The sequence below is a fragment of the Trachurus japonicus genome, chromosome 9 (genome assembly GCF_045865225.1).
Source record: "Trachurus japonicus isolate A0001 chromosome 9, Traja_1.0".
Lineage (NCBI taxonomy): Eukaryota > Metazoa > Chordata > Actinopteri > Carangiformes > Carangidae > Trachurus > Trachurus japonicus.
The window spans coordinates 20969295-20996218 of record NC_140915.1 but is presented as its reverse complement, the minus strand read 5'-3'; the positions used below and the strand labels follow the sequence as shown (position 1 = coordinate 20996218).

Below are 26924 nucleotides of genomic sequence, written 5' to 3'. Positions count from 1 at the left end.
TCCCTTTCCCAAACTAATAGCTTTTAATGAGTGCTTGGAGGAGCCATGCAGTGCACCAGGACCTTTATGCTGTGATGCAAGAGGAAAATATCTGACTAACCACCCCTTCAACAGCAACTAATGGGAATAAGAACATCACACGGGTATTCAGTCGGGTGTTGGAAACACATACACATAAATGCCTTCCCTCTATGAGCCTTTTCCCACTCTAACCTGGTGACACCGCTGCCATCTTCATCTCCCTCCTCTTCCTCCTCTGTCAGTCTCTGTAATGAGCTGCTGAGCCAGTTCAGGTGATGTCTCCAAGCCTCCCGAGGCATCTCTGGAAGAAGAGATTCAGATTCACTGACATAATGATTACCAATGGCACAAATAAGCACCTTGTACAAACAATTAGCATTCAGGAGGCAGATCAGAGGGTTGATACCTCTATCATATGGTTATCAGTTGGGTATTTGGCAGTCTGTTAGCTGAACTTAGCATAGAGACTGGAAACAGAAAAATATCCAAATCATCACATCATACAAAACCAAGAAATCCAGCAAATATTCATATATTCAACAACAAGCTGTAACCAGATAATATTGGGTATTAAAAGAAAAGCTGCTTTCAGCTTTCTCTTCACATGCATTAAAGTAGCCAGATATAATGTGTTCAAGAGTGAGCTCTGGAGGTGCTGGTAGGTGGATTTTGTTACATTTAGAGCTAATCTTGCTGTTTTCTCCTATCTCCAGTCATTATGCTAAGCAAAGCAAAGGAAAACAACATAATCAACATATTTTAATAAACACCATTCTTATGTTAAGACATGGGTATACACATGCAAAAGATTACTGCTGCCCAGAGGTTACAAGAAGAAACATTTTGCATGTGAAATAAGTGAAATGGACAGCTTTCCAAATAACAGGCAAGTATTTCCCAAGAAACTGGATGAAAATCTGTTAGTGCTTGCAATTATTTTTTTCCCGTTTTTCCAGCTATTATTTTTAACTGCTTAAAGGGCCAGGGTGGTGTTTGTCACATGCCACATTGTTCTGTTAAAAATAACTTTGCTACCACACACCACATTTGGCACTAAAACGCCACCTAACTGACTAACAAGCTAACGTAACAAACATTTCAAGTGCCTGGTATCTTGATTCAGGTCTTCCCCCCAGGCTGTGTTTTAACAATGCAATTCTGAATCTTAATTTATAACTTTTTCACAGGGAGCACAAATCATGATAAAACCTCAAATCTTCTACTTTTCACTGTATCATTTCCATTCAACCTCTGGTGAAAAATTGCCCTTCACCACACACATACACACACACACACACAGTAATAATTAACTCAAGACTTCTGGCTGGGCTCCAGTGTGTCCCTAAATGGCTCCATTCATGTAAATCATTTCTGCCTACAGGCCAGTCTGGGCACACACTGATAAGCACTGCTCCTCTGTGCCCCTGCACTCACCTACAGTGCATCCCTTTACGCGTAAAGATTCTCATACATAAACATTGGTTAAATATTCAGTATAGATGATATTGACTCTTCTTAGTAAGAGTAAAAAGGTGTATTAGTCTGTTTGTATAATAGGGTCGATGGTTTTAATTATTCACAATAAAAAAGTAGCTTGTTCAAAACAGAATATTTAACTTCTATACATTCAACGTGAGAAATTACATTTAATATCTAAGCTTCTCTTCCGTCCTTCATCATGTCGGCTTTTATAATAGACTTGAAACACAGAACAAAGTTGTTAACTAACTATTATTGATCAGCAAGAACAAGAAACACAAGAGCTCATTCAGTCGGCAACAGGAAAACTGATTACACACAGAATACCTGAGCACACTCACACACACAATACAGGGTTTCATACAAGAATACACACACAGCATGTGTAGCCGCACACTGACCTGACGGCAGGGTCAACAGAGGAGACAGCAGGCTCTGAGGTGACTGTGGGAAGAACGTCTTCAAAGATACACACTGAAACAAAACAAAAAACACTTTTTTTTCCCTGAGCTTCATAAATGTAAATCACACTTACCTTGCACATACATCAATGTGCTCTGAAGGCCTGAAAAATGACATTTTGAATGGGAGGCTGTGTAATGGTGATACAGTAGGTGCTAATGTGTAATGTAGCGTGTAATAGGTAGCGTTTAGTGCAGTGTGACTACAGCCATTATAACTGGGCCTACTGTAAATACACTGTAGCACTGCCATCTACTGGTTAATAGAGGTGAAAAGGAGTTAAGCTATATTCACAAAACCGTGTAGCAGGTAATACATCACACCTGTGTCGTGACATATCTGTTTTCTGGCCTTTTGATAGTAATGGCTGACATGCGCATGCCAAATATTTCCCTACAGTCACAGCATGTGTTGATGGAGGAGCGCTACACGACAACAGACTTGTGTGTATATTGGAGGATCTGTGGGGGGGGGGGTGACATTGTGTGTTTTATTTGAACAAAGTTACTACCTCTAAATTGATGATTTAAAAGTGGATTGCATTTATTGTGTACGAAGCAGAGGTGTGAACTATGATGTGTGTGTGTGTGTAGTGCAAGTAGGGAGCTCCTTGCTGGAGATCAAGTCATAATTATGTGAGGGATTCATCAAATGTTAAGTGATTTTGCCTGCAGAGGGGAGGAAATTGTTCATCACCCTGTGTGTGCGCATCTAAGCCTGCAGCATAAAAGTAACAATTCATTCACTTCCAGCCAGGGCACATGGTGGATAAGAATCTGTGGTAATTTCTCAAGTTATAAAAGTTATTACAGTCAGTGAAGTTCCTCTGTGACACTAAGTGCTTAAAAGGAATGGGTTTAAAAATCCTAGACTTTTCTCATTATTATTTAAACTGCAGTATAAAAACATACGGCCCTGGGCACCAAAAATGTTGATACATGAAAGATAAAAGTGATCCTGACAAATTGGAATCCAAGAAGCAAAGTTAGATGCATAATATTGTGTCTCTGCTGGTTGTAACCACAATAAGCTTCAATATTTTTACTATAATCACCTAAGCTGCACTTATAATGCAGGCAGACATTGAGCAGTCACAAGAACACATGGACTTTATCTTTCTACATAACAACAAATTCAGGAGACTTCTTATAGAAATCTTAAAACCTGAAAAGATTAGTCAATTAATATATAATCAATTAAAATAAAATGTATAGCAGTTTTTCCATCATGAACACACCAAAAAAACCCACTTTGCTTTATTGGACTATTAGTCAGAAGAAAATCAAGGAATTTCAATATGACAACTTGCACGTTAATTACTATTACTGTCCTCTAATATTATCTATTCTGAACCAAAAGATTAATCAATAATGGGCAGATACATTGATACTCATAAGTTGCAGGCCAAAAAGAAACAAACAAAAAAATCATGTCAGACTTTTGGATCACTTGTTGAAGAGATAGGACTACCTGAGGCTGCAGCAATGCCACCTCCCTGAGGAAACAGCTGGTAAACGTTTGGATAACAGACTTAAGACGCTCGTCTCCCTCAGCTTGCTTAAGGACAGTCCTGCCAGAAAAAGAAAAACACACACAACACAATATTTATATACAATATTTAGTATTTAGTATTCCACTACAAAAGACTGATATAATTTGCAAACATACAGGGGTGAACACTTCCACTTCTTACATCCAAACACAACACACCAGAACTCACCTGAAGATGTCATTCACAACCAAAAATACTGAGAAGTGCTGAGCACAGGCTTTAGGCTGAAACACACACAAAATATATCCATATAAACATATATATATATATACACACATTTATACTGCTCCAAAAAAGCATATAAAATACTGATCACAACTGTGAGATGAAACAGATCAGCTTCTATTAAAATCAAATACAGAGTGCAGAATAAGTAGCCGATACACTGACGACCACTAGATGACACTGTTGCATCATCTACAATCCGCCCTTTTCTTGCACTTCAGTTCGTCCCTGTTCTCACTCTCTCCCCATTAAACCCCCCAGTTTACCACTGTCAGTCCTTCCTGCCTTCATTCTCACAACACACATGCACACACACACATGCTCTCATCTTCCACTAATGCACACTCATCATGTGTTTTAGATTTAACACATTCTAAAACGCCCCAGTGCAAACATTTAACAGCTGTACTGTTCATGTCTGCCTCCCTCTCCATTTTCTTTTATATCTTCTAGCCCTAATTATTCTCCCTTGCTTCCCCCTCCCACACTCTTATACAGGGATATGCATTCACTTAAGGGGGAGAAATGTAGACTGCAGTCTGGGTCTGCCTTAAAGGCTTTTATCGTGCTGTGTAATGAGGCAGCAGAAACATTAAAAGGAGAGCAAGAATTAGACATGAGGGGGCTTTTCTATTTATTTCATTTGCCCTGAGCCAATTAAAAGCTGTCACTGGTATGAGTAATTAGAAACGGTAAACAGTATTTCACAATCATAAGATATTTCTTCAAAAGGGGCATTTTTCCTCGAGTTCAGGCACACTTGTAACTGCACTTTGTGCTGGAGACAGTACCAAACCATTACAAAGTAAACAGCCCCACCCAGTGTTTATATGGTGTCATTACATTGGTCCAACAAACAAAGTAAGAGCTTTCATTCTCTGTTTTGTCATGTCTGCTTCTTTTTTTTGTCCTCTTGGATTAGAAACAAAACAGCATCAGTCAAACAAATCAGGTGTAACATGTAACTGGTTAGAGAGAAATCAGCAACACTCTGGCCTTCAGTTTACGTATGTCGGTGTGCGTATGTGGTTTGGATGCAGCGTGCACGCATGTGTGCAAACTGTCATGATTCCTCCTAGTGAAAACAGATGGGTTCTTTTTTAGCATCCTCCTCCATACCTTACCACTAACACTTCAAGGAGGGTCAATTACAGCACACAACAAACATCCTGTTTTTGGCAGTCAGGCCCAGGAAGTGACTATTTATTGTTATTGGGCCTGCGTCTCCCATTGGATCACAGGGGGCTGGGACGAGCCAAAATGAGGAATGTGAGCCTAATTTCATGTTTCCCATTTTTGATTGTAGTTTAAACAAGTGAGTGAAAGGGAGACGAGGAGAGAGACAGGCCAGTCTGCTCCGACGCCCCTTTGTTTTTTTGCTCTTGAACACATGCATGGAAACAAAGACTCGCCTCTATAGAAATTCGCAATGAAACGCACGCCTGACATCCAAACAACCCGAAAGCTGAACTGAAACCTACACGTATGCCACCCACCCTCTTAACGACAGACACACTACACCAGATGTAATATCATAAACAACAGCGTGGAGACTAAAGGCATGTGTGTGTGTGTGTGTGTGTGTGTGTGAAGGTTAGCCTGCATACCTGTGTGTGTGAACTAGAAGGGTGATAAAAGTAGAGGTCAATCAGGGATGGATGAGAGGATAAATAAATAGATCCGTGACAGGGCAGAGAAGTAAACAGTCACTCTGCCTATCTCACAGATACATACATAAAAATAGTTTGACTGTTTACAGAACTCGTCTTTCCGACATAGAACCTCCTACGAACTCGAAGATGATGGAATCAAGTGCAATCAACAGGCGGGCATATTCCTGTCCATGCAGTGTTACTAACACATATGCCCATGTGTTCCAGTCAAGCTTAATTTTTGAGAGCAGTTCCTACACTAAAAGAACGTGTGCATCACTAGCCTGTTATGTACACAACTCAAGTGGACCATCACTCTGGGAAAACAGGAGTGACACAACTGACAAACTTGACCTAAGTTAATGTGAGGCAAAACGGCAGATACATTCTTTTTCCCATTCGGGTGTTTCTCTGGCATTCATAGCCACCAAAGGCAATGCAATCAGTAACTTAGGTAAACAGGATGCCATGCATAACTGTGTACATAAAGGGTGTTATTGCTGGGCGCAGGAGTTTGGCCCAAACAATTTGTAGAACGCATGTCTGCATACATTAATCTACTCCCCTCCTCTCTACGTTAATGCCATGCCTGCCCACTGCCCAGTGAATAATTGCTCTACAGATGGGTCCAGATTCTGGTACACTATGTTGTATCTAATTTCAGATTTTTGTAGGAGTAGGAGTATTCGTGAACTTAATTTCAGTGACAATAATTACATCTAATTACATTACTGTTATCCTTGCTTATCACAGTGGCTGCCCTAATTTGTCTATCATGTTCCAAGTGGGATAAAAGCTGCCCCTGGGCGACAAAGTGAAAAGAACGTGAGTCACTGTTGATATCTGCTGACTGCAGTGTAGTAATGAGGACATCTTCTTCAATAACTAGTCATAATGATCTATAAATCAAAAATCACCTCCGGCTTTTGAACTGGGCATGATCTTAAGTTATTCTAAGTGAGGAGTGGCCAAGGACTCATGTGACAGAGAGTTCAGTACATACCCAGCACAGTAAAGTTTGTGTAGCACAAGCCAAATGATGTGAGATGTGGTTTAGAGCGAGCCAAACGATGTGAGATGCATGCAGAGCAAAGCCAACTGGTGCAAATCAGCCAGGTAAAAACAGTCAATAAAGACCAACCAAAAGAAGCAGGGGGAATTTTTCCAAGAATTATGCAAATGAAAACAGTACAACTCCATATCTCACGATATAATGAGCAGGCCTTGCATTCAAACTGTTTGGTTTTACAGTTTAGAAAGCTACAAAGCATTCTGATGTGAGACTCTATAATTCAGGGCAGATGAGTCAAACTATGTACATAACAAACCCATTAACCAGCAGCAATATGTCACCAATTTATCAACAGTCTAAAAGGCTGCCAATTCACTCAGCAGTAAAATTGCAGAAAAAGCCACAGTGCAATGACACAACATTCTACACATATCACTGCGTCTCAGACTGCAAAGATAAAATGAGGCCATTATGAGCAAGTCAACAGTTTCACAGACGATATATAAGACATTTTTTTGCCCGGCTCCTGATCACATGTTGAGCTCTCCAAATACAGTAAACTTTTGACTGGCCTTTTGACTTGGCCACTATGGAGGGAGTACTTCCTTTCCACATTAGTTGGTGAGATGCAGCCAAAATGGTTGTTCATTGAAGTGAAGGGGGTATAGTATGAGATTTAAACCATAGATTCCACAGGTTGATTTTACATAAAATCATACATTTGACCCATTAATGAAACTAGGGCTGAAAAAAATAGTATTTTAAATGATAAGTCAATTGACAGAAAATCGTTGTCCAACTGTTTTGTTAACTGATTTCAAGCAAAAATGTCAAACAAAACAAGTTTCAATTTCCCTCATGAATTTACTCTTGTTTTCAGTTTAATGTAAACTAAATATATTTGTTGAATAAAACAAGATTTTTGAAGATGTCACCTTGGGCTTTGAGGAACAATAATGAGCTTTAGCTTTTGCTGATTTTGATATTTAATACCCTGACATTTCACTTGATTATTATTAAAATTTAAAAAATTCTTAATCTCTTAAACACACTCCTTGTTGTCTATGGTGGAGCTTCATAAAAAAAACAAACAACAAAAAAAAAAAAAACAGATGAGTACCGCATCTCCTTCAGGCCAAGTATTTACTGATCAATATACTGCAAGAAAGAACAAGGCGGAAAAAAGGGAAGTGCACAGGATCTGTCACTTAACGTCTAAATTTAAAAGATGTTAACATCAGCATAAAAGAATAATTTACAACACCGCTGCACTAAAATCTTAAATACACACCTGGCTGTTGAATAAAGAAAGACATACATTTTTTTCTGGGGAAGCTTTTCACATCACATGACTTTATCCTGTTGAAGTTGGGATTTTTCAGAGATATGAGTATGACCCACCAGAAGTGACTTTGCTATTTGCTGCTGTGGCTCCTGTGGTGTTGACCCTGTGTTGGGAAGAAGAGACTCCAACAGACTGAGCACTGCCTCCTCCAGGCTGGACAGGCTGTGGTACCAGAGAGCGACCACTGCCTGCTCCTCCAATGGCAAACACTGGCTGAAAAAAATAAATAATAGATACCATTGTTTATCTTATAAAAGTAGATTTTGACCAAAGAAAAAGCTGTGTCATGCGCTATGTCCGAAATAACTCATTTACAACTTTCTACATAACAAACACTCAATACTTTGACATTTTTGGACATGCATGAGTTATCATCATTTTTGGAGCAGCGCCTGACAGCTGTAGAGTCACACAGCTGCAATCTTCACATCTGGACTAAACAGCGCATACATTTCACACTCAGAAATTCGTGACTCAAATAAAATGATGGACAGTAAATAAAACACACATGGTCTAAAGGGGGTCACACCTGAATCCCTCCATGGTCCCTTACCTTGAGTAGGCAGAGCACAGAGCGTTCAGGAAATCTTCACTGAGAGCTGCTCTGACACAACTCACAGGCCGCTGCAGCAATGCACCAATAAGAGGAGCAGCCTCTGGACACGTGACCAGAGGGACACAAGCTTCTGATAGAGCCAGAACCTGGTCACATGAACATCTGTACAAAGACATTCACTTAATGGTGAACATGGACAAAATTTCATCTCAGCTAGTAGAAACAGGAATCTATACCATTACATCAGTATCATCTGCTTAAAAAATAATAATTTCATTAGCCCTACTGTAAGAGTTGTAAATTGATAATACCACATACTAATCTACAAGCTTAGCACAATGTCAGAAGAGGGAGCAAATCTTTTAGAGAAGCCATTTTACTAGAGATGCAACACTAGTCAATAGATCAATTAAATAATTGTTTTGGTATTTTTCAAGCAATTATGTCACACAACTGTTTTCAGCTTTGAATAATTCTGGTTTATAACAAGACATGAAAACATAACCTTAGGTTCTGAAAAACTGTGATACTTATTTGTTCACAGTTTCACAAAAGACCAAACAAACACAATGAAAATGGTTGAATACATCAATTATAAATACGATCATTAGTTGCAGACAGCCCTAGTTTCTATTGTGCTGTACCTCTGATTTATGTTGCCCAGGGAATTGCAGCACTTCCCGATTTTTTCCTGAAGTGATGCCATCATCTGCAATGCAACAAAATGTCAACAACAACAACAAAAATGTAGTAATTTGGGTGAGATTTTAAACCAACAACAATAAAGACATAATACTGTACCTTCCTCAGGACTTTGAGATGGTACTCTTTAGTTGGGACACCCATACATTTTATTAATGCCTGTGCTGCAGCATCGTCTTCTTCCGTAGTGAGCTGACACAACACTTTCTGTGGGAAGGTGGGCAACACAGCAGGTTATTAGTGATTTATGACTGTGCTGTATATATATCCAGACCCCACGATCCATAAGATCAAAGTTAATTAGTTACTGGAATACAGGATGACTTTGTTGGCATCAGACCATTTGAAGTGCATGAGTGGAGAAATGGCAGAGTGAGAATGTATGGATGGCATATGAGCAACTTCAGAAATAAACATTCTTTGTTACAGAGGGCCTTGGTGTTTTACAAGCATTTTTCAGAAGGGGCCTCATCATACAGTGATAAAACCAGACTAATAAACTCTGCCCAATCTCATCTGTGAAAAACGCTGGTCATAATGAAGGAACAAAGAGGGGGAACACTCGACTAATACTGTAATTATAAAGTTACAGGAATTGTTCCCAAGCTGCTTCCAGAGGAGAAGAACAGCAACAAAAACAAGTGTTTTTCAACAAATGATAATTACAGTACTCTATGGTACAAGAAGGGTTGAGGCTCATGTTCTTTCAATGTTGTCATTCTCAAAAAAATAACTAGAATTACTGCCTTGCGGTTGCGTGTCTCCACCAACCAACCAAGTTGCCGGAAATATGGTCACAATCTCCACTTCATGAGCAACAGGACTGAATAATGGCCAGAAGTGCATTTGCAGAACATTATGATGTCACAGTGAAGTTGACCTTATCCCATTTGTTCATAAAATATCGTCAGTCTTTTCTCATAATGTGTGTGCAGTTGTGTGGCAGTAAGTGTGTGTGATCTTAACCTTTGATACACAAAATTCTAATCAATTCTTCCATGAGTCCAAGTGAACATTTATGGAAAACGAAAATGAAAAATGAAATTCCCTCTGGGAATTCATCATACATCATTTTCACAAGAATGTGATATCTGTTTGGGCCAACTTTAAAGGGATTGCCTCAAGGTTTTGTTGAGACAATAATCGAAGCCCTGGTTGTCACCGGCGCAGCGGCATAAAAGCGATGCCACACAGCACTCAGTAGTCGGATGATTAAATAAACTGAAAGTTTGACAAGAATTTCCCTCACTTGTATTTGCTCCAAAGTACTATGAAAAAGACCTATAAATTTAAATTAGGGATTGATTTAAACCTGAGAAACAGTTGTCTTTACTCAGCCACAATAAGTTGATTTACTGGTAAAAGTTTCAAAGTGTGATCCAACAGAAACAGCCAGGGCCTCATATGTTCAGCAAACATCTGTTTTTACAACTCATATGAACCAAAAACAGAGAAACATCCACACCACTAAGAATAGAATAAAAAAGTACAAATCCTTTTAAAACTACACATGAAAGGGGATCAATGTGAAATGGAGAGAGAAAGGCACAATGTGTAGAAAAAAACAAGAAGACCGAGGGGAAAAGAAAATCCCAGGCAGAGGAGCACTGCAGTTCTCTTGGTGGAGCTGTGTGGTTTCTTTGGCCAGACCCTACAGCACGCTAAGATGCTTACCCTCCACATAGTCTCACAAAACAACCCCAATCACTACCATCTGAGCACCCTCAAACCCTGCACACTGAGTACATACAAAACCAATCACACTTATCCCACCCGTGGTAAGGAGGCACAGTGGGGCTGGGGCAGTAGAGGCAGAAGAGAGGTTAGTTAGAAGGAACGGCAGAGAGAGACTGGAACATGCTGCAATAGCTGCATTTGGAGTAAAAGGGAAAAAAGGGTGTGGTCACCAGAGGAATGGGATGAAGGGCAAATGGAGAGATGGATGGCAAATAGTTTAGGTCAAAAGTCATGTTTCTCTCACAGAAAACAGCAACCGAGCTGGCTTTGGGGGCTTGGATATGCTGCTGCCATAGAAATTATCCCTCTATAAATCTAAAATTAAAACAGAGGATGTAGAAAAATGCACAAGGCAAAGACTCGGGTTGGTTTTGATGGGTGCCTGTTAACAATTACTAAGCCATGATTGAATTCTCTCAAAACCAATGAAAGACTCAAGTATAGCCTCAGATGGTCAAAACAGCAAGAGACAAAAACAGGGAAGAGAAAAATGAGGGAAATGAGCAAACCTGGTGCACTGATGTAGAGTACATTATGAGAAGTGTATGTGCCTATGATGTTCTATTTCATTTACTTTGTCTGCGCATAAACCAAAATGCAGACAATTTATGGTTTTTGGGGAAGGGGGTAGTGGGGGGGGGCTCCATAGCTCCACAATTTATCCGCCCACCATTCACCAACTGTCTGTGCGCGTCTACTCACAGTGTCAAGACTGAAGTTAGTACTCATGGCTGTGGGTAACTGAGAAGTATAGTTGCAGCACAAACGGAATTTTTTTTATGTATGAAGTAAACAAACCATGCGGGAAATGCGCTTACTTTACAACAGGTTGAACTCCTTTTACGTGCGAGGAAGAAATATAAGAGATAATTTCAGTCAGTCAGGGGATGACGCCCAAGAAGAAAGACAGGATGAAGGGGAAGTGGTAGGCACTTTTATCTCCAAATAAAAGCACAGAATATGGCAGGTAATGTGAGCAAAGATTTAAGAATATGTTTTAAAACTTTAAAGTAGCAGCAGCAGCAGCAGCAGCAGCAGCAGCAGCAGCAGCAGCAGCAGCAGCAGCAGCAGCAGCAGCTCCAGGGCCCACTGTACCTGTGGTTCACCCTGTTTGACTCACTAAAGATAGTCATGAAAGATTAAGGTCTCAACGTGTCCATCCTCTGGCCCTCTAATGTTACACCCCGGTACACTACTCATCTGTCATCCCCTCAAAGATCATGCAGCACTGTGTGGTCCTCCTGCTAGTACAGGATGTCGAGAACCAGACCGATTGAGCTAATGACTATCTGACATAGCCTGCAGCAATGTGGCTGTACCCAGCATTCATCAAACCCAGAGAAAACACTCAGATGTGGAAAGGAGACGCCTGCAGGGAGGGGTGAAGTAAAGACATGACGGAGAAAAAGGAAAATATTCTGCACTATCATAATTTAAGGAGAAAAATACATGTGGCTACTAACACTATATACAGTAGCAGTGAAACACATGTATTTGCACAAATTCTAACAAACATATGGGAGCGCATGCACAAATTTAGACAAACACAGTATTTATGTGCCACTTAGCACCAGACCCTCAGTCTACTATGGAGGCAGCAAGAAAACAGTGTTGGGGAGCAAGATCAGACAGGGCTAACAGAAAACAGGCTGCATTCTGCATTCCAGGACAGGCAGTCCAACACAACACAGACACAGGGAGAGACACAGAGACAGACCATCTCTGGCCTAAAACCATACATCTGCCCTGCTCCCCCAGACGGGCTGAGCTGCGGTGAAAAGGTTTTTTGTGCTTCCCGCCATTCCTGTCATTTGTGGGAAGTGGAAGCTTCTTTGGAGGAGAAGAGAGGGAGAACCAGGAGAGGCTGCAGAGTTGGTTTGGAGTTTATTGTACTTGTGATCCTTGGACACTTTCAACTAGTGCCCTGCAGTATAAAATACATGCATGCAATTTTAGTATGAGTGGCCCCGGTGAACTCGACATAAACCACTGCCGGAAAATGAACTTCCATACAATGTGGAAACTGCCACGTAGACATAGATCGATTTTAAATGAATTGATGTTTATTAAGAACCAGAGTAGAGTGGGACCACAACTAAAGATTATTTGACCATACAGCCGGGAATAAAATGTAAATCTTCACACCATCTGATCATCCATGCACAGAAAAATCATGCAAATACAACTTTGCATACGAAAACATATGCTCATAAAAACACACACACAGGCATAGAAGCAAACATTACCATGCACACATGCACTCTGCTTCCCCTCCTATGGGTCAAAGACCATCTGGCAAATTCAAGGTTTACTTTCAAGGCACTGTTTTAAAGCAGATCGAACTGGTATGACTTCACAGGAAGGAAAAACACAAAGTACGAGTTTCCTTGAACGCACCATGAGTTAGCAGCCCCCGCCCTTGTCAGGCATCAATTGGTCCTCGTGCTACGTCACCACATTCACGCGCATCCCTTGGCTGCACACACAGCCCTTCATGCCGTTCTCTCCCCTCATTGGATAACACTTGTATCCCACAAGGAAAATTTTCTCCTCGGGTTACAGCAGAGCAGAGTGACGGAGAGACTCGTGTTTAGGCTGAAATACTTCATGTAAGTGATTGCTGACGGAAAATAGGACTATTTAGGACTTATATTAACAAAAACATTCCACTGATATCTGCTTTAATTAGCAAGATGTTTTATTAGATGAGAAATTAATCAAAAGAATACAAACACACAGTTAATCTGGCAAAAATGTGAACGTCCCACATTGTTTATCATAAGCCATCTGTTTGAACCCTCGCAAAGTTGAAAATTGCAGAATCTTTACTTCCCTCTGTTCTCCTTCCCTCCTTTGTGTGTGTGCTGTGAAAACACACAGTGAGTAGGATCAACTAACCATAATTTAAAGGTTGATCTTTCTCTGGTGGCAAGAGGCAGTCAAACAGTCAATTTTAATTCCCTTTCAAAATATGTTTTACAGTTTTGGGCACAAAAGCCTTAGACTAACAGAGACCCAATCTCCCTCATTCATCATCTATGTCCCATTGGAGAGGAGATACAGAGGGCTGGCGAGAGAACTCCTATTAAAAGTAAATTAGACAGAAAATCTCTTCAGCAGCCCAAAGGCAGTCAAAGAGACATTATTTTAAGAGTGTTTTCGTAAAGGGATGATCTGTAATTGGCAACTAATCAGTATGTCAAATCTGTCCAAAACTAGGACACAAACAGCAAACAGATCAAGCTGGAAATGAGTGAACGAGAAAAGGCATATGATAAAACAGGAACGACTAAATAATGTTATGAACGAATGAATAAAACGAATTAACAGAACCCCAGCCTTGATAAATAAATATTTTAAATACTTCTTGGTTTTGTCTCCACCTCCAACAGCCTTCCCTAATCTATAATTATATGTCTTTAATCTCTCTGTAGCTCTACTAGAGTGGTGCCCATATGACCAGTGAGGCTATACCAAGTATAGGCAGCAATATCAGTACTACTAAGAATATGTCTAACTCTGACAAAAATGTTCATTACAATATCCATCCATCCATCCATTTAAAACATGTTTTTGGGGCGACAGGGCGTTTCATACCCTTATTAGTGATATTACAGACATGAAATTCATTGTTTCCTTCTGAATCTTACTTGTAACTAAAATAAAACAATAATAGAAATGTGGTCAGGTCCATACCCGTATCCACTGGTTAGCTTTTCTTTCCACTGCATTGGTTGGCTGCTCTGAGTACAGTCCCCACAGACACTGGAACAACAGCCTCCTGCTTGTATCTGCAGACAACAGAGCACCACAGAACACATTACACACCATGATCTCAGCCTCATTGCCATCATTATTACCACCGCCTGTCTGGAAGTTCTAAAACATGACTTCAGATTAAAAAGGCTACCATTACTCTGGACCGTGTCCATCCACTGTTCTCTACGACTGGTGGAGTTAAAGCGGTTCAGAAGGTGCACTTACCATCAGCAGTGACATAAGGGTTCCAGCACAGTCGACCCAGAAACTGGCCAAGGAAGGGCAGCTCCTTCATGGTTTCTGTTGTGGACCTCTGAGGGACAGAAATGAGATACGATGAGAGTTATTGTTTGGGTAATGATTGTGATCGATGTCTTAAGGCACATACCATGACGTGTTTTCAACATCTGTCACATAAAGAACATGACATAAACTCCCTTTTTTCATTATTTGCATTACAGTATTTACACCTCCTCACCCGTTTCATCTAAACGGCTTGCAACCCAGTGCCACAACACTAAACACTAGAAGATGCAAACAATAGCAGCTACATCAACAGGTGTACAGTACATTACTCATGCATCACCTTTGTTTTCAGTGTTTTAGTCATGTCACACTTCTCGCCATGGTGTCAATAGTGAGAGATACAGAAAACAGAACACAGTGCAGAACAGGGTTCTGGTTGAAGGTGCCATACGGGTTTTAAGTATGTGTGCTTGTTTATCCTGCTCAAAACAACAGACCATGTGATTTATTTCACCTCACAGCCAGTTAAAATATCCATAAGGTTTCAAGCTAGAGCAGATGCTGCGTTTAAGGACTTTACTAACCTTTAATCATCACCTCCTATACATTCAGTTTGGAAAATATTTCATTTCCCTTGATGATTTTCACTTGAAAAATATTGACGTATTGTTTGGAAAGATTCCAAAGGTGTGTCAGGGCCAGCGTGCTGAAACGAATGGAAAACCGAGACTTAGGCTACAGTATCTTGAGTGTGATTGAACACCAAAAACATCCCATCAAGGATATTGTCAATGTCAAAAAAAAGAAAGGACATCACAATCATAACTCTGTAAAAATACAGCTATAAAACATTGTTTTGTTCCACCTGACCGCTTTCCTGGTTTTAATAAATCAACACAGACCCAATTATGTTTTACAATATGATGACTACAGTTGGACATACAGAAAACAGATCAAAGAAGTGACGCATGACTGAAGTTTACAAGCGTGTGTCTGCACACTTTTGCATGAATCATGTTCACGTGCAATCTCCCTTATTATTCAACCCATATTGACAATCTGTATCATACAATCACCTCTGACCTAATTTAATGGTTAAGAAGACCTTTCTCACAGGAAGGGCCCCCAAATAGAAATATGATAAATGCCAATTGGATGTGGAAATTAGACATCAAGTCTGCTAGATGCCACTTTTGAATTTTAAGAGAGAAGATCTCCATGAAGCTTTCAGAAAAACAATTCTGAAGTTCTACAGCGGTGGAGAGAAGGAAGAATTTAATGTAAATATATTAAAAAAAAACAGAAAATGAGTTAAACTTGACTCATGCAAGTGGCTGAGATCATCATTAATGGAAAGCAGAATGGTAATGGGCCAAGTGGAGTTTCTCTAAATGCCCTCACTATACAACCCCCCACAACACTGCCGACGCTATCTGGAACACAGCCCTCACACTCAGCCTTCCCATCAATCCAGCAACACATGGTAAACGTTTTGTCTGTGTGAGGATTCATTTGCATTTGTGTGTTAGTGATGCAACTTAAAAGGAATGTTCATTTACAATAGGAACTGTACAGTGCTCTGTGCCTGCAGGACGTCCCATATAAGAATGAGCAGGCGAAGGCAATTATCACCAACTACAGGGGCCAAGTCACCATCAAAGCCTTGTCAACATTGTCCCTAATTATAAATGAACTTTGAGACCATGTATCTTGTTTTGATTAGGGACAGACATCTTAAACAGAGTGACTGGTGATGTACTAGCTAGGGAGGCAAATGGGACAATTTTATAGACAATGATGAAGAGAACAGTGAGGAAACACTTCTGTCCCTGACATCATTCAGCCACAATCAGAGTAGCCCTGACAATAAATAGCGAAGTTACTATGGTGAGAACATAAATACACACTTTTGTGCATTGCCGATTTCCTCACACACCATCCATCTTACAGTCCCTCTGAGGAGGGGTGTGATAATGCATCTGTATGGCAACATCCACAGCGATAAAGTTAAGTAGTGACTAGGTGTCAATAAGTGTCATTATGCCACATGTAGACACTCTGCAACAGTCAGTCAGTGGAGGAAAAAAAACATGAGCAAGTGTTTGATTTTCGATTAATTAAAATTAAAAAAAAATTTTAATATAAATATAAAATAAAGTTAAATATTTGTTTGATTTCAGGTTCTACAATCTGAAAATTAACTTTTCCTTGACTTGTCATTTTGAGCTCCAATAAACTTTGATGGATTTTTTTTTTTTTTATGAAATAAAAATAATCATTAGTTGCAGCTCTAGAATAGTTCAACATTTTGGAAAATAAGTTTCCTTTAGTGTTGAGAGGTAGTTGAGAACGATCAAAAACTCCTTTCAAAAGCCAGGAGACGTTTAGTTTTGCTTGGCATAAAGACTGTAAACAGCGGTAAACAGCTAACTTGGCTCTGTCCAAAACGCACCTATCAGCACCTCCAAAGCTGACAAATTTAAAAGTCATATCTAATTTCAAAGTCTTCTTAAGAGCAAAAATGTCATTTCATGCAGGCTGAAATCAAACAGACTTTCTGGAGGAAGAGAAAAAAGTGTATTCCCCGTCAAAAAAAGTCAAATAACTCCATCAAGAAAGGCATTACTGAGATAGGAAGATTCTTCTACTTTTCTAAACAAGTGTAAATCTGGACATTAATAATAAGTAAGACATTATTCATCTCAGGGCATAAGCCACAGGAAAGTTGTTAAGTCATCAAAGGATGCAAAATACTGCCAAGAAGCAGGCTATCCTCAGCTTGTGTTTTATGAGTCCACTGCCAGTAAAAAGAATTTCAATCCAATTAAGTTATACCATTCTTTTCTCTTTCTTTGTATCTGTTCCATCATCTTAAACAAGTTCTACGCATGACGTTTACCCTGAACAATGCTAACAGAGGAAGAGATAGACAGATAAAAATAATAGCCAGTCAATGCTTGGCCTATAAAATATATAGTTAGTTGGCAAGGCAGAGATAAAGTAGGACTGACAGAGTCACTGTGACCGGTTCAGTAAAACATATGGACTATAGAGTCTCAAATTAAAACCTGCAAGAGCCCCATGACTTTAAGAATGACAAGAAAAATTACATGAGAAAAACAGCATTAGGGAGGGAGAGAGAGAGAGAGAGAGAGAGAGAGAGAGAGAGAGAGAAATCGGACAGAAATACGGTTGTAAAAAGTAGCAAGACAGCGAGTCCTGAGGAGCAAGAGCTGGAAGAAGCTGTAGTAACACTGAAGTCTCACAATTCTGCACCACTCCTGCTCTCTGCTCCCTTCCCAAATTTGCTGGACCTGATATGGGGATACATTAGGTTAGCGCTGGAGGTCCCATTGCGGCTATTACCTGACTAACTCAACATTGCAGCGCTGCCAGCCAGACATACACAGCCTCTGCAGAGCACAGAGAAGCCTCTGTTAGCGGGACCCTACCAACGCTGGACTTACTGTTCATGCCCCTGGCTCGGACTGAGAGTGAGCCTGTCCATGTTTGTGTGCATGTACTAGACATGCTGGTGTTTGAATTAACTTAGTGCTTCATTTATCAGACGGCTGTTTGGCTGGTTAGCCTAAGTGATTAGTTGATCTAATTTATTTAATTAGGTGAAGTGTTGAGCCTGTAAAACAGGCTGGATATAGAGCATTTAATTAGACTTAGCAGGCATCTGGAAAGTATGGTGTATGACCAAGACTGTGAATTTTCAGGAATATAAATCTGTCACAATGCATTTTGACAAAGTAACGGCTGTGAAGACAACTTTTCACAATATCTGCTTACCGTATTGTTGACGTGCATCAGCAGCTGCTGGAGGTGACTGCTTAGTCTACTCAAGTGCAGGCCTGTGTCCCTCTGAGTGTCTGCACTGTCAGCCTGGCCCCACGCCACTGCTTTGTCCAGCCAGAATTTCATCTCCTGGACATTCAACACGGGCTCTGTTGTTTGTTGGATCAGTGGTTGCAGCTGAGACATTGGGCTTCTTGTCCAGGTGAATTTACTTAGGACCAGAGGGATATCCTGGATGAGATAAACAATGAGCAAACAATGAGAAAAAGTCCACGGATCATCTGAAAAGCACAAGTATCTTATCATCTGTTCTTTACGATCTTTATTTTGTGGCTGCCAGTGCTGCGCAAAGGTAATATATCTTGTATTGTAATTGTACAATATCAGCAGCTGCCCTATATAGATACATAAAGACACAATGTATGCCCATGGATAAGATGATAAAGAAATGCAGAAATCCAATAACAAAAGCAGAGAAGAAGACTGCTGCTATCTAGTAAACATGGGCGTAAACAATGCAGAACTGAAATACTTGCACATGTTTTATGAGGAAAGAAATGCTCTGAACACATTTGTTGGACCTCAAAGACACATATAATATGTTTTGATGGTGAGAGAGGGTGATTATAAAGAGTTTGCTATTAGTTCACAAGAAAACTCTTCCTTTAAAGCAGAAGTAAGCGATCCGGTCGTTTTGGCTAATGCTGCGTTCCAAGCAGGCTTTTGAAACCGTAAATTACAGCTTTAAGTCACAACTTACGACTTTGTAGCGTTCCAGGCAACCCACTCGTGTTTTTCCGACCTGTTTTACCGGTGAAAGTCACTATAACGGCCACTCGTAACTTCCGACCCGTGAACTCGTACCAGATCGAACTGGTACGACTTCACAGGTCGGAAAAACACGAGTTACGGGCTGCCCTGAACGCACCATAACAGTCCTCGTCCCTACGTCGCCACATTCACGCGCATCCCTTGGCTGCACACACAGCCCTGCATGCCGTTCTCTCTCCTCATTGGATAAAAATTGTAGGATACAAGAAAAGTTTTCTCCTCGGCTCAGAGCAGAGCAGAGTGACTGACAGACCCGTGTTTCGGTCCAAACACTCTATGTAAGTGATTGCTGTCGGAAGATATAACTATTTAAGACTTATATTAACACAAAAATATCGCTTACTTCTGCTTTAACCTTAAGGAAAGAAAAAAACATAGGCCCTTTTTCACACAATTGAAATAATGAGTGCTGCGATAATCATCTACCAACTAAATCAATCACAATCATGTCAGGATGTGGGTGACCCAAGAAATTAATGAATAAGATGATTGAAACTACGGTATGTAGTTTACATAAATAAAATCACAAAACTTAAATTAGACAATTAAAGTTGAGTTCAAACTTTTAATTGAAACTGAATTAAGAAAAGGATGATATGCACTGACAACATCAAAAACATTAACAGCTCATAAGATGTGTAACGGCTGCAGCTATAACACAAATGCTACTTTTTCATCCTCTTACAGATGGTCACTCGCTCTTTAACTTGTTTTCTGGGTCTGTACCCACCTACTAGTACTCAATCATAGTGCTGCTGCTTCTCAGCCACCGTGTTACTCCAAGGAATGTCATCTGGCATTTCCATCCCTACCCACAAGGCAATCACAGTCCAGACTGTTCTCATTTATGGTTCTCCAATGGTGGAACAAGCTACTACTTGCTATCAGAGCAGGGGCATCCCTATCCTCAAGAATAGATTTGAATCCTGGGATACCGGGGTGGCGTTTACTGTAGCCCACTTGGTAGAGCTGCCGGCCCATGTTGAGGCTACAGTCCTCACTGCAGGCGGCCCCGGTATGAATCCTGCATCAGGCAGCCTTTTCCTGCATGTCATTCCCCCTCTCTGCCTCCCCATTTCCTGTCTCTCTCTCCACTGTGCTATCCATTAAAGGCAATGAAAAGCCCAAAAAATATACTTAAAAAACGTATTTCTTTTAAATTGGGGGGGCAACGAGTGGCACAGTAGGTTGAGCAGACACCCCATGTGTTGAGGCTACAGTCCTTGTGCAAGCGGCCGCGGTTCGAATCCTGCATCGGGCAGCCCTTTCCTGTGTGTCATTCCCTCTGTCTGCTTCCCCATTTCCTGTCTCTCTTGACTGTACTATCTAATAAAAGCATGAAAAAGCCCCAGAATATACTTTAAAAAAAAAGAAAAAAGAATAGATTAAAATTCAAGTCTGTCATGGCACCTCCTCTTCCAACACCTTCAGCTAGCATTTACAATGCATTGCCAGTCACTTGACCTGACTTCTTTGCACTAATTAAAGAAATAGAGTACTTAATACTTTCACCACAGACTCTTCAGTGGCACTTTAGTTTTGTTCCTTACTCAGCGAGTCACTTTCTGCTAAATGTTTAATGTTAATGTAAATTATATGGGGCTGACAGTAATTTTACTTACATGTGTGGCCCCACATCCACCACTCTGTATAAAAGTAGATAAACAGCAGCAGATAATGCAATAATAGGTGGCAGTTATAATAACTGGAAAATGAAATCAAAGTGTGCTAATCTGGTTCTGTTAAACTTATTACTGCAATCTAACCATCAAACCTTTGAGCTTCAGGCAATCAAGCTTTCTCAGACACACACACACATTAAAAATGGCCTACTGAGTTTTTCATCTTTTATGATGATAAAGAGTATGTTGTGTGTGTGTGTGTGTGTGTGTGTGTGTGTGTGTGTGTGTGTGTGTGTGTGTGTGTGTGTGTGTGTGTGCTTCATGCCTGAGAATAGTGTGTTTAGGTGTGTGCGTATTTGTTTTTTTGCCATAATGACATGTCTGTGTGGGACACCACAGGGTTGTGTTTTATGATCACCTCGTTACACACAATTTGTTTAATGTCTTGCCATCATCTCTGCTGGAAAGCCCCTATGGCTCGCTGAAGTGAATGTATAAATACTCATTTCTGCCCAGGAAAAAAGTCTTACCAAATTAAGAACAAATGCGTCTTGTTGCCTCTCATTGGGGACTCAGTTATGAGCGAACCAGAAGCGGAAAGGAACAGTGTAATACTTAAGTAGCAGACAGACAGCTCCTACAACATCTATAACACACAAACATTTAGGCCTACATATTAACAGGCATACACACCTCACTTACTCAAAGTTGTTAGCACACACGCATGTCACACAGGCAAAAAAAAAGTATCCGTGTACACACAAACATACTCAGTAGCTGCTCTGGAGCAAGGACGAGATGTGACTGGGCAAATATTATCTTTGAAGATTTGTTAAACTTAGCTTGTGGACTTTGGGTAAGGGTAAATTTGCTGTTCCAATTATGAGATTGTTGACATTATTTCAGTATAATCAAATCAGTTAACCATCAAATTGACTTCTGTTCAGTATATTATAGATAAGAGCACCTGGATTGAGTGTTAGGCTAAGGGCTGTCTCAGTGGTTTTCATAAAAGTAACAGTTTTGTTGAATTAACGTAGGTTAATGTAATTCTACATTTCTTCATTATTTTTGTTCAGTGGAACATTTATCACATGCTGACATACATCCATGTGTCAAGATATTTGAATGAATTGAAAAACACAACCAAAATGGCAATAAAATGAAGATGAACAACATAGTGAAACAGAACTCTTCTTGTGACTATTATTGAGACTAATGTTTATCTCATGCTATCCAGGTGTCCTTAAAACAATACACTGAAGAATACATTTCGTGGAAAATGATATGTCACTGTCACTGATTCAATCATATTTAAGTAATAGTATCAATAGTATCGATAATCTCATAGACACACTAACGTTATCCCACCTTGGTGAATTTGGATGCAGCAACTACACCACACCACTTGGTGCCAGTATTTCCTCCACTTTGGTACAGTAACATAGTTGAACACTGTGTCAGTTCAGTTTTAAAGATACAAATAACTTCACTAATTTAACTGATATATCTGGCGACGTCAAACTACGCTACGTCTCCATAAATACACCACAGTGTCATCCTCTCCTTCGTTGTTTACCAGCAGCTTCCGTTAGCTGTGAGCTTAAATCTCCACAACAACTCGTGTGAATGTAGTCACGTCAAATGTGGACTTACATGCAAATAAGACGTAGAGTCGTCGAATTATTGTCTTCTAAGACCAAAGGTCATCTATATCCAGTCATTCTTTGTGTCTTCAGACGGGGAGAAAACCTTGTCGGTGAGAGTAAATAAACCGAACTTCCCTCTTCTACCGGAGTTTCCGCGTATGAAGAGAGATCATTGGTTGAGTGCTTGAGTGGCGTCAACGTCCACCGGGCAGTGCCTTCTGGGAAATGGAGTCGCATGGCTGCAAACCACCACCTCTAGGCGGATAGGGCGATGCTGAAGTAAAATAGAATGTCTCTTGTAAAATTAGCAGTGGGCCGGTTATATCTATATTTTTATAAATCGGCACAGGTCTCTTAAATATTTATTTGTGAAGAAATTGAGAAAAGTAGGCCTACAAAAATCCTTCTGATAAAGTGCCAATTGTATCATCAGAAACTGCAGCCTAAAGTTATCTGCTGTAAAAGATCTTCTGTGAATTATTTTAGGCTATAGGTAAGTGTTATATGACTTTATAAGATCAGTGTTGATCAATGTGTCAGTGTCATTCAACTTGGACAATGTAGGCCTACTGTCCTTGCACTGTAGTCTACATAGCCTACTTTAGGAAAATGGAGGGGGAGTAGGACCAAGCTAGTTCATTTCATTTTTACTTTGCCACTTTGTGGACATTGAATTTTCCCCTGATTTGATTATGGTGTGTCAGTTTGTAACTGTAACTTTGTTCTTGAAAAAAGGGGGAGTAAAGGGGACAATATAGAGGTGAAGAAAGATCATTTTTTGATCCATTCAAAGATAGGGCCTCAGCTCCATGATGCTGTGTAGCCTATCTCAGACACTCATCTGTTTGGCTGTTTTAACTCTACCCTGAGCATAAGCTTCTGACATGATGTCCAAACAGTAAAGAAAGTGTAATGGAATATTTTCATCTGTATTATGACAATGTCATTTTGTCGAGTTTTGAAATAGCCTAACAGTTTGACTTTATAGCTGGCCTTGGTCTTGAGATTAATCTGTCGTTCACTCATTAGCAGTTCAGGGGTTGAAAGGCGTTTGAGGAATGCCTGGAACAATTCTCATGCTATGTGTGTGTAATGTGCAAAAATGTCTATGGCTACACCGACTCTGTGCATTATGTTCCCATCTGTATGAGTGTGTGTATGTGTATGTGTGTGTGTGTGTGTGTGTGTGTGTATGTGTGCGTGAGTGTCATACATTTCAGGGGTGAGGGTCCGGAGGGTGAAGTAGAGTGCATACCAGGAATTCAGGGGTCCCGGAGTGTGTCCCTCTGGAACCCAAAGCAAACTTTGAGGGGTTCCCGGTCTGCATGGCTCGAACTGACAAATCACCCAGGGGCTCCAGCCAGACCCAGAGCAGCCACGGCACACAGCACCAGGAAACGGTTGTTCAAACATACGTAATGTCGTGTGTGACTGTGTGTGTGTGTGTGTGTGTGCGTGTGTGTGTGTGTGTGTGAATATGTCCATGAGAAAGAGATTATATGAAAGAAAAGTAGGGGGTTTGTACTGCACACACACTCTTTTATTCAGTGTCTCTTATGAGAACGTACTTCTTGTGCATGTGTCTGTGTGTGGTCAAGTGTGCTGGTGGCTGTTAATACTGGCCTTGAATACCACTGAATATACATGCACATGCCATGGTGTGCACTGTGTGTGTGCAGTGGGGCAGCACAGTCTGTTAGATGGGATGTGTGTTTAAAGTGGCTCCACATTATACATCAGAATTTCTGTGGTAGGAAAACCCAGCCCAAAGGATGTGTGTATGAGTTGGTGGGAGCGTGCACACAAGTGTGTGCACATACAACCTCGCGCGCGTGTGTGCCCGGCCGGCGTACACGTGTGTACGTGTTTCTCCCCTCATGGTTTGGCACTTGTAGCCTGCTTCCCATATAGAACATGGAAACTGTGTGTATAAAGGTCTGTGAGGTGCAGCATCTTTTTTCTGGAGTGTAAAATATATTCCAGCACATCTGCTTAGAACTGGAAGATTCGTTAGTACAGTAAAGTCCTTTACACTTTTATCTTTATTTGCAGGATACTTTGATGCAGGGTTATATGGAAAAGAAATGTCATTCACATAAAGTCCTTAAAAATCACCATTTCTGGTTTTGGCTTTCTTATTTCAAAGTTATTTTAATATTATTCCTAAAGGATTTTTCTTTTAAAAACATGTGTTCTGTAGTTGTCTTTATAATGTAACACTGTTGGTAAACCTTTTACCTCCGATCAAATGCTCCTCAAACAGCTGTGGAATAATGCAAAAGAATTTAGACGTTATGGAAACATTTACATTCCCTGCTTGAAACTTACACATGCATACACATAAACACATGCTTAACCTTAATTATATGCATTTCATCTGTATATGTTAAACTGTACCTGACACTGGATTAAAGTACCTTCACATGACATATTTATGTTGGTGTCTCCATCGGTAAATCTCCAGTGAAGGCAGCAGTTAAAATCATAAGGCGCAGGTCCAGGTTCACCATCAGCTCCACCCTAGCTGCCAACATGTAGGTCAACCAGGGCTAGATCTCCACATGCAGGGTGCCGTGTGTGTGTGCGTGTGTGTGCGTGTGTGTCTAAGTCTTGTAAAAACATCAGCATATGGGTTTGGAACAAGGTCCCTGGCAACATTTGAAAAAACGAGAGGGAGAAGGAAAGAAAAACCACGGCAAAAACTTGAGAGAGTGTGGTTTGATGCCCAAAGTGGAAACCCACACACTGATGTTTTGTGTGTGTGTATGAATGTATGTGTGCGTGTTTGTCCTTGTGGCTGTGCATGTGTGTCGCTATGCCTATGCTTGCAATGCTTGCATGGGCACACATATGGATACTAGGAGAAATGTAGTGTAAACCACGTGTGTTTTTACTGTAGTGCTACTCTGTGATTATTACAGCGCCAAGAGACGGGTTGTCACGCAGTGGAGCAGCAACTCGTCCGTATGTCTGTGACTATGTGTTTGCATGTGTGTATGCATGGTTTCGTGCCTGCACTAAAGGGCTGATCACAGCCAGAAAAGTACCACTGCCAACTGGCTAACTGTAGCAGCATGCTGTTAATGTCCAGTCACTGTTTTTGATAAACTAATGTGGACTTGGCAGTGCATGATTAGTAGAAAACAAAAAAAATTTAACTAACTCACAGATACACTGCAATGCTGATTTTGTCATAGTTTTTTTTTTTTTTTTTTACCATCTTTAATCTGCAGGTGCTCCATTTTAGCAGCATGAAGAGTGTACAATGTGACTTTCAGGCCAAACTGTAATGCTGGAAGTCATTACCAGTTTTCTTTTGAAAATCATAAATCTAACCCACACCCCAATAAAAAAAAACAACCATAAATAGATTTTGGAGAGGAAAGGTAAAGAGGATTAGAGCTAATTTCTGAAGTATATTTGTTTTTTTTGACATCATTATTTGGCCAGAGAGAGATGGAGTTGGGTGGAGAGCTTGGGTATCAGTCTCTGGAGCTTATGCTGAGTTCATCGAGACCAGGAGCCACAGAGCTGCCGACAAATTTGTCATTTCTGATCCAGACCAACCCTATTACCAGTTCTGATCCAGACCTGGCTCTGCACGTGACCTGACGCATGTCTCATTGCACCACACACTGAAGTTGCTCTGTTTGATGGCAGCTCTATGTGTATGTGTGTGTATCTCTCTCTCTGAGTGTGCGTGTCTGTGTGCATGCACTTGTGTGGCGTTTCCTGTTGGATACCACAAGAAGAGAGGAAAATCTGAGCACTGCAATCAGCTGTTTTGCATGCTTTTTGTCTTTTCTTGCATCCTGGTCCTTCTCTCAAAGCACATTAATTGGTGCATAAAAAACAACTTTTTATTCTGCTTATGGGTGTTTATTGAAACACCCATAAGTATTACCATGTTGCACACGCTGCATGTGCATGTTGTATGCATACACTTAGAGTTTTTTTAGTCTAAGATCCCTCTGATTTTGGTTAAACTTCTAGTTTGAAATTTATTGTACATTTACCGGGTTTGTTCTGTCCATTCTCACACTGATGCAAAAAGTGAAATGGAGCCACATTAGTCTAAAAAGAAGTGCGTTTGTACTGTCAGTTAAAGAAGAAGTAAGCGGAATGTTTGTGTTAATATAAGTCTTAAATAGTTATATCTTCCGACAGCAATCACTTACATAGAGTGTTTGGTCTAAAACACAGGTCTGTCAGTCACTCTGCTCTGCTGTAAGCCGAGGAGAAAACTTTCCTTGTATCCTACAACCTTTAT

The 26924-nt window shown here is 40.4% G+C and overlaps 1 protein-coding gene across 1 annotated transcript in view; it reads right to left on the bottom strand.

Moving 5' to 3' along the window:
- fancc (FA complementation group C) overlaps window positions 1-22814 on the bottom strand; it is a 29361-nt gene extending 6547 nt beyond the window's left edge. Inside the window, exons 1-12 of the mRNA XM_085786507.1 lie at window positions 22662-22814; window positions 18547-18783; window positions 14728-14815; window positions 14440-14534; window positions 9106-9213; window positions 8949-9013; window positions 8302-8466; window positions 7805-7961; window positions 3683-3738; window positions 3433-3532; window positions 1902-1974; window positions 214-322 (exon numbers count right to left, since the gene is read on the bottom strand). Coding sequence (XP_085642633.1) covers window positions 214-322; window positions 1902-1974; window positions 3433-3532; window positions 3683-3738; window positions 7805-7961; window positions 8302-8466; window positions 8949-9013; window positions 9106-9213; window positions 14440-14534; window positions 14728-14815; window positions 18547-18738 — 1208 coding nt within the window. The 5' untranslated portion in view covers window positions 18739-18783; window positions 22662-22814. The remainder of the gene's footprint in view (window positions 1-213; window positions 323-1901; window positions 1975-3432; window positions 3533-3682; window positions 3739-7804; window positions 7962-8301; window positions 8467-8948; window positions 9014-9105; window positions 9214-14439; window positions 14535-14727; window positions 14816-18546; window positions 18784-22661) is intronic.
- Window positions 22815-26924: the final 4110 nt, after the last annotated feature.